General features: G+C 41.7%; 1 protein-coding gene across 1 annotated transcript; it reads left to right on the forward strand.

The window, feature by feature from the left end:
- The first annotated feature begins 2,482 nt into the window (after positions 1-2,482).
- Positions 2,483-10,449, forward strand: rgmb (repulsive guidance molecule BMP co-receptor b). Its single transcript, XM_026187624.1, has 3 exons — positions 2,483-3,012; positions 6,602-7,149; positions 8,894-10,449. The coding sequence occupies exons 1-3, from the start codon at positions 2,895-2,897 to the stop codon at positions 9,650-9,652; spliced, it is 1,425 nt and encodes a 474-aa protein (XP_026043409.1). The 5' UTR covers positions 2,483-2,894; the 3' UTR covers positions 9,653-10,449.
- Positions 10,450-12,023: the final 1,574 nt, after the last annotated feature.

A 12,023-nucleotide genomic window follows, 5' to 3' on the forward strand; every position in this document is an offset into this window, starting at 1 on the left:
TTACAAGATCTCCTCGGTCATCTCAGACAGCCTTCCTCACCAGCAGCGTGCACGTTATAAAAATCAGACACACATTATCTGCCCTGACCACACTCACTGTAAAATCTTCAAGAGTTCTGTGTTTAGTTTAGAGACGCATTCAGAGTGGCCGTGACTGAATCCGAGTCATGCTACAGCTGCTCTGACACACAGCACATAAAGTAGCCACAGAGCAGGGTTATTTGATGAGTGCTTGCTTATACTCGCATCCATATAAACAGGTTAAAGCCAGGGTTGTCGAGTTTGGCAGAACTTAATAGATAATAGAAGATTACACCAGGAAGCCCTGCACGTACGCACAGAGAACAAACACAGGGTAGATTTGCAGACTTAGTAAAAAATTATCTAACTGTAGATGCTTCGGTGCTTGCTTTGAAATTTACCCAACTGTAAACTTTACGTGAAAAAGCAGGCTTGGCTCAGTTTCAATTTTTTTTTCTTTTTTTGTTGCTATTAAAGATCTTAAATCCACAACCTTCAGAAAGTTATTCATTTATGAATTACAGCTGGAACAATAAAGATAGCAAGGCACAAGTTACTTTGCATATATTTAGTGGCTGTCATTATCTCTGTTTACACTCCCTCCTGAACTTTCGGCAGTTTTGTTCTTTTTACTTTACAGCATTACGATGGTTTCGGTGTGAACATGTTTGGACGGTGTGTTACAGACATCATCTGGGCATTGTGTTTAGTTCTGTGTCTGTCAACATATTTTTATTTTTTTTATTTTTTCCAATAAGGTAAGGAAGGATACAAACTTATTAAATCAAGTTTAATGTACGCTACATGTTTTTCCATTCAGTTTGTTTAATTCTTAGGAAGCACAAAATAAAAACTCAAGCATGGACTAAGCCACTGTGTCACTGAATACAGACTGAATAACAGCACACAAAACATCCAGCTAATTTCACTGATTAATTAATTATTAATTACAATACTGTGCAAAGGCCTTGAGTCTTTAGTTTTTGTATAATTTGGCATACCTCAGCCTTTTCTCTCGGTTTCCCTTTCTTAAGAATAGCTTCTTGACAGCCACCCTTCCACTGAAACCATATCTGATGAGACTTAAGCAAACAGTAGATGGATGGAGTGCAGGGTCAGATGCATCTGTCAGGTCTTGTATCAGGTCTTTGCTGGATTTGTTCCTGTTTCTTAAAGACATGACTTTAGATACTTTTCGTCTGCTGAAGATCATTTTTAAGGTCTTTCACTTGTGCAGTTTCATTAAAAAAAAAAAACCAAATTTAAGGACACACAGCACATCATGTCAACTAAAGAAATTAAAACAAATGCTGTGTTTTTGAATCAAACTGCTAGTTTCCAAGTGTCTAAAGTTACAGTGTAGACACTACACTGGTGTTAGATACCAGTTTGTGCTTGAATGATTCATAGGTCAGTGTTAAGTTGCTTAACAAACAAACAAACAAATGATCAGGTATAAGGACTATACCTGAAAATAAGTGAAAATAAGTAAAAAAGCAGAAAATGTCCAAAACAAATCAAAACTGTGAAAGATCTTTAGAAAGCCTGGAGAAGCATTGCTCAAGACCACTTTATAAAAAATCACAAAAAAGCCTGGAAAAATATAAAGACAGACTTTTGCCCAATACTGTATATCCCCGAGTTTAATAAGTGGATTTATATGATTTATGATTTCTATTATAGCCATGGGGAACACATGGGGTAGACTGGATATGACTTATGAGATTAAGAGGTGTCCTTTTGGAGTATTTCGAGTGTAGTATGGTTAATTTTCAAACACTTATTTGATGTGGGATTTCAGAAACAACAGACATACAAAATAAAAGGGAAATTGTTTGCACTTACCTGTATTTGTGCAAACTAGAAGTACTAATAATGATATAAATCCTATCAGTACTAAAATATAAAATGTGATTTTATTGTTACTCTTAAGAGGCTTATTTACCTGTGAATGAATGCCATTCTAATTACACCTTGTAAAATCCTTTAACATTTCCACAGCTACTGAATAGCCTCCCTTATTTTTGCAACATGTTTGCATTAGTATTTCTATTCCTTTTACATTTTAAACATGAGTTAAGATTTTTTTTCTGAATAACATTTTTGTTCATCGTCAAATGTTCGACTTCCTTTTGTATTTTGTTCTAATGTTCTTGCTGTTCGTGCGCAATTAAATAGTGAATTGAATAAATCAATAAGCTCATTATTATTTTTAGTTTATACAGTGCTGCTTTACCTAGACTTCATAACTTTTATCAGATTTTTATTTATTTGTTTTTGTCCTATTTTATATACTCTCTCTCTCTCTCTCTCTCTCTCTCTCTCTCTCTCTCTCTCTCTCTCTCTCTCTCTCTCTATCAATGTGGTATAGGCGGGTTTTCCGCCAGCAGGGTTTGGTTGATTCTCTATTGATTTGCTGGGGTGGGAGAGGAGGAGGAGGAGAAAGTGAAATGGGAGGAGAGCAGGAGAAACCTCCGCCTGGCCGGTGAGGGAGGGAGGGATATGATTGTGCGTGTTCTGGACGAGAGAGGAGAGTGATCATAATCAAGGCAAAAGTCCGGCTTGCAGCGGGAGCGCACTCTAATCACGTGGGGTTTGGATTTGTAAAGGAGAGAAAAAAGTAAAAGTGTCGACGAAGTGACTTCTGGTTGTACTTTGTATTTTCTTTCCTCTCTGTGCCTTTCCACCTCCCCCTCCGCCCTGCATTCCGCGGAGCAGCTGTGTTTTAATGCCCCTGCGCACCCGTGGAGGAGAGGAAGGAGAGAAGAGTGAAGAAGAAGGGGCAGAAGAAGTAGTGAGAAGGCCTGGACACCACCCGTCCTCGCCCTCTGGAGGTCTGTCCACTCTCCCCTCCTGGCCCTGCATGGACGGGGATGGGGAGAGCCGGATGCTGTTGCCGCGGGGCTGAGCGCCTCACCTCCCCGTCTATGGTGCGCCGCTTCCGGCCGCTTCTACTGCTGATCATCGCTCTGTGCTGCGGTGCTCACATAGGTAACTAATCACACTTGCAACACTGCAACACCCAGAATCTCTTTGGGTCACAGTAGCAACTGATCTGCAATTTATCTACTTTCATATTCAGTGATGAACTAATTACTGCGGACTCCATCAGCTATAACCATAGTAACAACATTTCTTTTCAGTCGCCATCACTTGATGGTGATTGAAACACTTTGTTAGTTATTAAGCATTTGTAATCACTGTGCGGTTGATCCTTGTGTTGGGCCCAGTGCTGCCTGACAATGGCTCTCTCTAAAGCGGCAGTGCAGCAGTCTGAGCACGGATCGAGTTTCTCCTCTCTCCTGGGCCGTCATTCTCCTGTCTGCCTCTTAATGGCTCATGGAGGAGGGGGAGAGAAGGCAGGAGCGAGCTACCTCTCCTCTTGTCCATATAAACCAATTCTTTTAGTGCACTCGTTTACAGAAAAAACAAACAAACAAAACAAAACAATCTATTCCACCGCTGCACATCATAAAATGTAAAAGGAAGTTGTGCTGTGATTTAAATCTGGCCAAACCTAAATAAACATGTAATGTTGAGCTGATGCTGATTAATAATGTCTATTGTAAGAAATAGGATCAGATAATCTAATTTAAGAACATATTCTTGAATGTCCAACATATTTCTCTTTATATTTGTGGATGTTTATCTTTTAAAACCCCTACAATCATCCAAGGCTTGTTAGAAAAACAACAACAACAAAAAACCCCAATGAATTTAATAAATGAAGAGCCTGTTAACTGGACGTTAACAAGGTGTCTGCAAGGATTTCTGACACTAAACTCAAATGTGACAGTTTTGACATACTTCTGTTTTCTGTGGCTTTGCAGAGCTCTTTACTTTTTTGTGAAACTGTTTGCTGGTCTGGTTTTCTGTCTCGTAAAGATACAGAAGCATTTTACATTTGGTGCAAAAAGGCAGCAAAAAAAAAAAAAAAAAAAAATCAAATCTGGCTGAGTCTGAGTGTTTTTGTCTGTGCAGGGGGTCGGCTGTCTGTAGAGCAGTCACACCTCCAGTAATTAGTTTAACACAGCGCAGGCAGTCGGACAAAATGGGAACACAGAGAGAGACCCACTTCACATTAAAGACCCTCTTGGCACCTATGTTGCACGTGCGTCACCTGGAAAGAATGTGTTTTTTTGTTTGTTCTTTTTTTAGTTTGTCCAGCCAAACAGAATGTTTTATTTGTTAAAATTTGTACATGTTTTGGGGTATTTAGATACATTTCTTTGTTGTAAGCCCCATGTGTCTGTTTAGGCAGGGAGGAAGGAGGGTCTGAATTGTTGACTATTGTTCACAGTGTCTGGCCGACGACAGAGAGAGTGAGCTCCTGTAAAGCTTTGCAGCTTAAAGCTATGGAAAGGGTGTTTGTGTGATTTGAGCTCAGCGTGTGAGAGAGTGCACACAACAAGGTGATCAATAAGCACTTCTGGAGCTATTCCCTTGGTTGAGAAATGATCCCAGTAGATCCTTTCCTGATCTCCAGAGATCAAAGGAGTTGAAGGCAGCGAGATTGGGAGGCAAAAAAAAAAAAAAATGCTAAACCGAGCCATTGAGATTCAGCTGGTTGATCTTATGACCTCTGTCTGATGGTAGAGAAGGTGCCTCAGGAAGAGAGGCAGTAAGGAGGTGAGGCTGGCCAGGGAATGAGGCTGAGGGGGCTGAAAGCAGAATAGTGCTGAAGGAGGCAAGTGATTGAAGCTACAAAGGAAAAAAAAGAGAAAACTGAAGATATGAGAGAGAAGAAGATTCGAGTCCTGTGGGATTATATTGAACGCGAGGAAGACAGAGGATAAGGAGCAATGTTGAAGGCAATTTTAAACACACGAGGAGTTGTGTATTCTCCTCTTAATAGTATTTGCCAGCCACCGCAGTATTCATCACCTCGGCTTTACTTGGCAAAAAATATGCTAATTTAGAGAAACTGTTTACAAAGGAGATCACATGAATGTTTTCAGAAGCAAATAAGAAAATTGTGCTTTAACATGTAACGTGTAAATATTACAGACGTTATTAAGCATCATATGGAAATCCTAGTTTTTATTTCCGAGAGGTCAGAGTGCAGGGTCAGCATGGGAGCGACACAGTGGTGTAAACTTCAACAGAAGCTTTCCGTCAGTAAGGTTTTGCAGATCGATGGTTTAATGCCAGAGCCCTGCAGTCAGAGGGTCAGCTTGCTTCTCGCTAAGTTATCCTTCGGAGAAAATATTAGTGAATAAGTGCTTTTTGTGCAGCAGCTCATGATCCTGATAACTTCTGAAAGAGAACAAACTGCTCTGATTAGATTGGGAGTCGCATTTGGGTACTGCAGGCTAGATTGGAGGGAAAGAAGGAGGCTGTTGGTGCACCAGTCAAAGACACAATGTGTCCTCAGTACTCAGACCTGTCTGTGCAGCGGTGGTTGGCATAGGAGGCAGCCTGTGTGTGTGTGTGTCTGTGGGTTGGTGTCAGTATTTAACAGTTAGGAGAAAGATTCTAAAGCGCAGTGTGAGTGAGGGTCCGTACCTGCACCCCGAATAGCAAAATTCAGAGCATTACTGCCCCCATTTGGTGGCATCACACTCCTTCATGCTCTAAAATCAGATAAATCGACAGAGAATAGCGGACGTGTGCTGCCAGCTGGTTAAGTGATGGAGTAACGTTTGAGTGATCGTTTCTGTAAAAACTCTTGCACTTTCGGCCTTTTCTTGGCCATTAAGAGACCATCATCTAAAGATCACCGACTGTGTGTGGTTAACGGAAGTACAAGCAGCATTCTTTCTAAGATAGCTATTGCTGTGTGTGTGTGTGTGTGTGTGTGTGTAGCTGCTCATACACTGCAGAGCCTCTCTCTCTCTGGCCTAATCTAATTGGAGCACGTTGTGACTAATGCATTAGGTCTGGTCTCTAATCTCTTTCTCGCTCTATCTTTCTCTCTCTCTCTCCGATGATCTATGATATAAAAGGCGACTTTGACCCTCGTTACATTTAGAAACGCAGAAAAAGATAAAACATCAGGGAAATCTGTTTCTGATGGCTACACGAGGTGCATTTTTGATTATGTTTTTCCTCTGCAGAAGCCACACAGGATCACTAACACAATTATTCAGCACCTTGCTGACGAAGATTATTAGCTTCAAAAAGTCACTGTGTTGTGTTTGTATTCACAGCACAGCTGCTTTGCCCTGTTCCCTTTGTCTATAATGCTCTATATGCTGTGTGCTCCTTGGCTGTATGGGCACTTTTATCTCACTGCTTGTGGTAAAACATGCTTCGTCTTCCCTCTCTCCGGTTGCTCTTTGGTTTATTACACTTCAGGTTTATTACGCTCACAGAGCGGCACTGATGATTGATCCAGACTTTCAATCAACAGCTGGTTCTTTTTCTAGTTTTATTAGGTTTTTATTAGACTGTAAAAAGACTCATATCACTGCGTGCTTAAAATCAAAGCTTTCTTCACACGTAACCTTGGTAGTCTTGTGTGATTTCACAACCTTTTCACTTCCACTGAGACATAACTGTGTCTAGTTCATGCCTAAATTATCAGACATGTGTGTATTATATATTAGTATTCCAGACTCTATCTGTGTGTCCTCTTCAGGTCAGTGCCAGGTGGCCACACCTCAGTGTCGTATCCAGAAGTGCACCACCGACTTTGTCTCCCTGACCTCCCACCTGAACCCTGCAGTGGATGGCTTTCACACTGAATTTTGCAAAGCTTTGCGTGCGTACTCGGCCTGCACTCAGAGGACAGCAAAGGCCTGCCGTGGAAACCTGGTCTTCCACTCGGCTGTTCTGGGCATCTCAGACCTAATGAGCCAGAGAAACTGCTCCAGAGACGGCCCCACTTCTCCCACACACCCTGAGATTCCCTTTGAGCCATGCAACTATCACAGCCGCACTCAGCATGCCCACACGCAATCCCATGCACACGCTCACTCACACTCACACACTCACAGCCACAGCCACTCTCGGGCTGAGTACCTGTTTTGTGGGCTCTTTGGTGACCCCCACCTGAGGACATTCAAGGACAGCTTCCAGACTTGTAAAGTGGAGGGAGCATGGCCTCTTATTGATAACGACTACCTTTCAGTGCAGGTCACTAATGTTCCTGTGGTTCCTGGCTCCAGTGCAACAGCAACCAATAAGGTAAGGAACCGGAAACTGGCTTTTGGGCTCTTATTTTTCCATTTTTGAAGCTGAAACACTCTTACAAGTGCAAGCAGGGTTAACAGTCTAGTTATATATCTCTTGTTTGGGTTTCCATAATGACGTCCAAGCTACTTTTATGCAGGTCAGAATAAGAAATCTTATCAAAGTCAAACTGGAAAACATGCTCTCCTTGACTCTCATGCTGAGTGTTTCTCGCTCCCATAGACTCACAGGTGTAAGGCAAACAGCCTCAATCTTGTGACTCTTAACTCTTGTGACTGAAGCAGTGTTAGAAACCTAACTTGGTTAATGTCTGCGTACAGCCTGACCTTTAATAACATGAAATGAGATGTGTGAAAGGACCCACTGTTTACTTATGTGTGTGTCTGCAAGCACTTGTGCGTGTGTCTCATAAGTTCACGAGTGGCACTCCTTGCGCTCTGCTTACGGCACTGTGTGTCTTAGAGGACACAGTGCAGAAGACGCTCACTCACAAGCACACACGCAGGCACACACCACTAAATGGATGACGAACCACACAAGGTGATCTTTGTGGTGTTAAAGAAGCAATGTTGTTTCCCCGCGATCATCTGCACTTTCTAGCACAGTCGATAGCTTTAATTATTAAAGGACATACACACCCGTGCATACACTTAGTCACGCACACACTCGCAGAAACACACACACATTAAGCAAATAGTACAGCTGCTACACTTTGGAGCTGTAGGTTTGACCTTGTGTCAGAGGTGGGGCAAGTTATTAGTCACGATTATTAAGGACACAGACACGCACACATACACACTCTTTCACACACATTAACGGCCCTCCAGGCTTAATGGCCTGCCAGGTCTCATTCCTCACGGCTGTCATATGAACAAAGCAGCCATTCACCGGAACTATGATGCTAGTGCTAACCGTAATGCTCACACCACACCCTGCATCTACCACTTCCAGCTTCCACTCACCACTGGATCCCTATGTGTGTGTGTGTGTGTGTGTGTGTGTGTGTGTGTGTGTGTGTGTGTGTGTGTGTGTGTGTGTGTGTGTTTCTGCCAGCCTGTGTGTTCGTGTGCGTGCATGTGTAAGCATGTTTGCATAGCTGTGTCAAATTACAACTTGTTAAAAAGTCATTAAGTCATTTCTCAAATGTAGCCTGATGAGAGTTGGTGACCTGTGCAGTGGGTGAGTGTTGATATTTGTGAAAAACAGACAGATGGAAATTTCTTCTGCTTGTCATGAGATTTTTTTTTTTCTTGATTCAATTATTAACAGTTTAGTGCATAAAATGAACTAAACTGAATAAATTGACTCTTTTTATTTTAGGAACCCCAGGATGCTCAGTTACAACACAAAAAAGGGAAATGTATCAAACATTTGTTTAAAAGGTTTAAACTAATCAGATAGTTGGAATTGCAGCTTATTATTATTTTATGATTTATTAGGATTTTCTGTCTTCCTGATCAACCAAAGTGCAGCTATATTCATATTTTCTGTTTTGTTCAACTAGCAGTCTGCTTGCTAAAGATATTTCATTGACAGGGTCCAAAAGCCACTGAAATTCATTAGGAAATTATTAAATTAGTTGGTGATTAATTTACTTTCAATTTACTTGCTCTATTCATCTTTTTGATTACAATTGTTTCTATCATGTAAAATGAAATTAATGAAATGTCTCAATAACTGTAAACTGAACACATTTGAAGTGTTCCTCTAAGTTACCTGATGCTCTGCTGCTTTATAGATCACCATCATCTTCAAACCCTACGAGGGCTGTACGGACCAGAGGGTCTACCAGGCCGTCACGGACAACCTTCCGGCTGCCTTTGATGATGGAACCGTGAGCAGTGGCGACCCCATGCACAATTCTGCTGGTGCAGACGGAGCAAGCAGGAAGGTCCGGGCTCTGTGGATCTCCGAGCGCAGCCCAGGGCGCCACGTGGAGCTGCACGCTGGCTACATCGGCGTGACTGTAATTGTTCGCCAACTGGGGCGCTACTTGACCCTGGCGGTGCGGATCCCAGAGGAGCTGGCTCAGGCCTACGATGCCACCCAGGACCTGCAGCTCTGCCTGAACGGCTGCCCCAGCGCAGAGCGCATCGACCAGGCGGGGCATCTTCCCCTGCCCGTCTCCCCTCCTGCGCTTGGCCTGCAGCTTCAGCAGCTACGTCGGCCAAGCTACTCCTCACAGACACAAACATCCGCCTACGGCTCCACGCAGGTCTCTGGTGTGGAGGGGGCGAGGGAGCGGTGCAGGGAGCAACTGGAGGTAGAGGACATTTACTTCCACTCCTGTGTGTTTGACCTCCTGACCACCGGGGATGCTAACTTCACAGTGGCAGCATACAGTGCGCAGAAGGATATGGAGAGTCTCCATCCACACCGGGACAGCTGGAGGATCTACCCCCGTAGTTTTGCCACCTCCTCTTTACACTTTGATTCTCAAAATTTCAAACGGCTTGCCCTGCTCCTGCCATGTTTTCTGAGCACTGTGTTGATGTAATAGCGGGAGTCTTTGTGTGCGCCTGCATGTGTGTAGGTCTGGGTATGTGTGTGCACTACAAATAAATGGTTTGGAAGTTTTTTGCTGAGCACTGATACTTAACACTGGCACCTGTTTCTTGCAGTGAGGAACCAGCAGCCTGAGCAGTTATTAGGACTTTAATTTTCTTTAAAGGTGAAAGACCTCCCAGTGGACGCAGGACATGCTGGTGTCACTAACTATAAGAGAATCAGCTCTCTGGAGGTAAAAAATGCAAAATAAAATAAACAAGACGTCACGACGGCTTCTACAATCTGTCTTCAACTTTGGATAGAACGCACCTGACAATGACACAAATGTCTCCGTGTGTTTAAATTGACTGTAAATAGTTCATTTTGTCTTCAGTGCACTGTGTAATGGAGTCAAGTTTGTTTTTGTGCCATTTGATGTGATTTTTTTTGAATACCTCAGATGAGGAGGTTTGTTTTAACAAATGCACTTTATTTTAATTTTTTCCACAAATCCACATCAGTGTTTTTTTGTTTTCTTTCACTTCATGTCCTCCATTAAAACTAGCTCAAACTTTGGAGCTCTGTGATTTGGTTTTGGATCCTTTCACAGTAAAAGTAAGTAGAACAATAGGAGATGTCATTTATTTTTAAGTGCAACAAGTACTAGCTGATTTGCTTCAGCATTTTATTTTAAGTAATGTGAGCTGTTCTGTTGAATGTATTTTGAAACTCGTCACAGCGAATGCCATCAGTACTACTTTGTTTTTCTCATGCCTGACTTTGACTGCTTGTGTGAGTCTGTGTGTTTGTGGGTGCTTCAGTGTTTTTCTTTTAATGTGTCAAAGTGTTTTCATTTCAGCTGATTTGCATTAGAAGAAGTCCCGCCTTTTTGCTAAGACGCTGTGACTTTACAGGCTCGTGTTTTTTACTCGGTCTACTTTTTTTTTATTATTCGTATAATTTGAGCCAAAGACAGATTTTATTTTTTTTTGTTTCTTGTGCAGCGAAAATCAAAACTCAACACCAAACCAGCACCCTCCACCCTCTCGGAGTCTTTTTCTCCCTAGTTTTTAAACTTACTACTGTAGATTGGTTTTGTTGGAACTGACAAGCTGCTCCTTGTTGGGATACATGTAAAATACTGGAGAGAAAGCAGTGCAAATTACTGAAGAAACCTTATCACGCTAGGCTGTGTTTTCTGCATCAGCGTTGTGTTTTAAGAATTTGATACCTGGTAGAAGTTTCTACCTTTAAAAAAAGCCTGTGAGCCTTTTGAACATGTAACATTCTCTGTAATTACGCCAAATTTGTTTGACGATATTGGTTCATCTCAGTTTTTTTTTGTTGTTTTTTTGGCATTGTGGTCTCTTACAACATGTGTGAGTGAAGAGTGACTGATCAATGTTGAAATACTTAACTTATTTATGAACGTAGTGCCCCGTAGAGGAAGTTAAGCTCCATATTCTTGCTGTTAAATAATAATTTAAAAAATGTCAGATGTGATTGTACTGCCACCTAGTGGTAATCTGTTGATATGTCAGTGTGTTACTCAAGGCTCTCAAAAAAAGGAAAAAAAAGGAAATAAACTGTGTGAGTGTTTTATTTAAAAAAGCGAACAAACATGAAAGTCAACACAGTTCGATTTTACTGTCTATTAATTTTACATTCACAGGAATATAAAAAGAAAAATGAATATACTAATAAAGTGTAAAACAGTATTAATGAGTAAACAAACAAACAAAAAAAAATGAACAAACTTTGAGCTGAAATTCACCCACAGGAGTTTAGAGTTAAATAAGAGCGAGACTGTACACACACACCTTCCCACAGAAGCATTAAGCCATCTGTCTGTGGTTAGCTTTTGATCAGATAACAGGTTTGGCCTCACAAACACGATCTGTTTTCAACTGCCAAAGGCAGCGACACCTGGATGTCTCTGTGAAAAGGCTGAAAAAGGCGCGTCTTTAAGCGTTACAGCATACTCCTGTCATCCTGGCAATGGATCATTTCCCGTTTAATCCGTCAAACCATGTCCTTAAAATCAACCACGAGTGGGAACATACTCATTATCTTCCAGTGAAGAAAACTCCTCTATGAAGACTTCAGACCAGAAACAGTTATCCTCTCTAGGTTAGTTTCCTTGTCAAGGTCATATGTTGCATGAGAAACCCATTTCCATCGATCTGAAAAGTCAAATACTCCGTTCAGACTTACATAATTAAATAAAATCAAATGAATTACACTCATAGAAATACATGAAGATTTACATACGTATAATAATCAATGACATGCAAAGGTACATCTGTGTACTGCATGATGGTACTTACCACTTAATAACAACATAAATGGTCATCAGAGTGTCAAAGGCGAGGATCTTCATG

Source organism: Astatotilapia calliptera, chromosome 12 (genome assembly GCF_900246225.1).
Source record: "Astatotilapia calliptera chromosome 12, fAstCal1.2, whole genome shotgun sequence".
NCBI lineage: Eukaryota > Metazoa > Chordata > Actinopteri > Cichliformes > Cichlidae > Astatotilapia > Astatotilapia calliptera.

What these genes read in the sequence shown, in the direction of transcription:
- rgmb (XM_026187624.1), top strand. Translation starts at nt 2,895, where the DNA reads ATGGGGAGAGCCGGATGCTGTTGCCGCGGGGCTGAGCGCCTCACCTCC. An exon ending in GTGCTGCGGTGCTCACATAG is followed by an intron (nt 3,013 to 6,601) that starts GTAACTAATCAC and finishes TGTCCTCTTCAG; the next exon opens with GTCAGTGCCAGGTGGCCACA. An exon ending in GTGCAACAGCAACCAATAAG is followed by an intron (nt 7,150 to 8,893) that starts GTAAGGAACCGG and finishes GCTGCTTTATAG; the next exon opens with ATCACCATCATCTTCAAACC.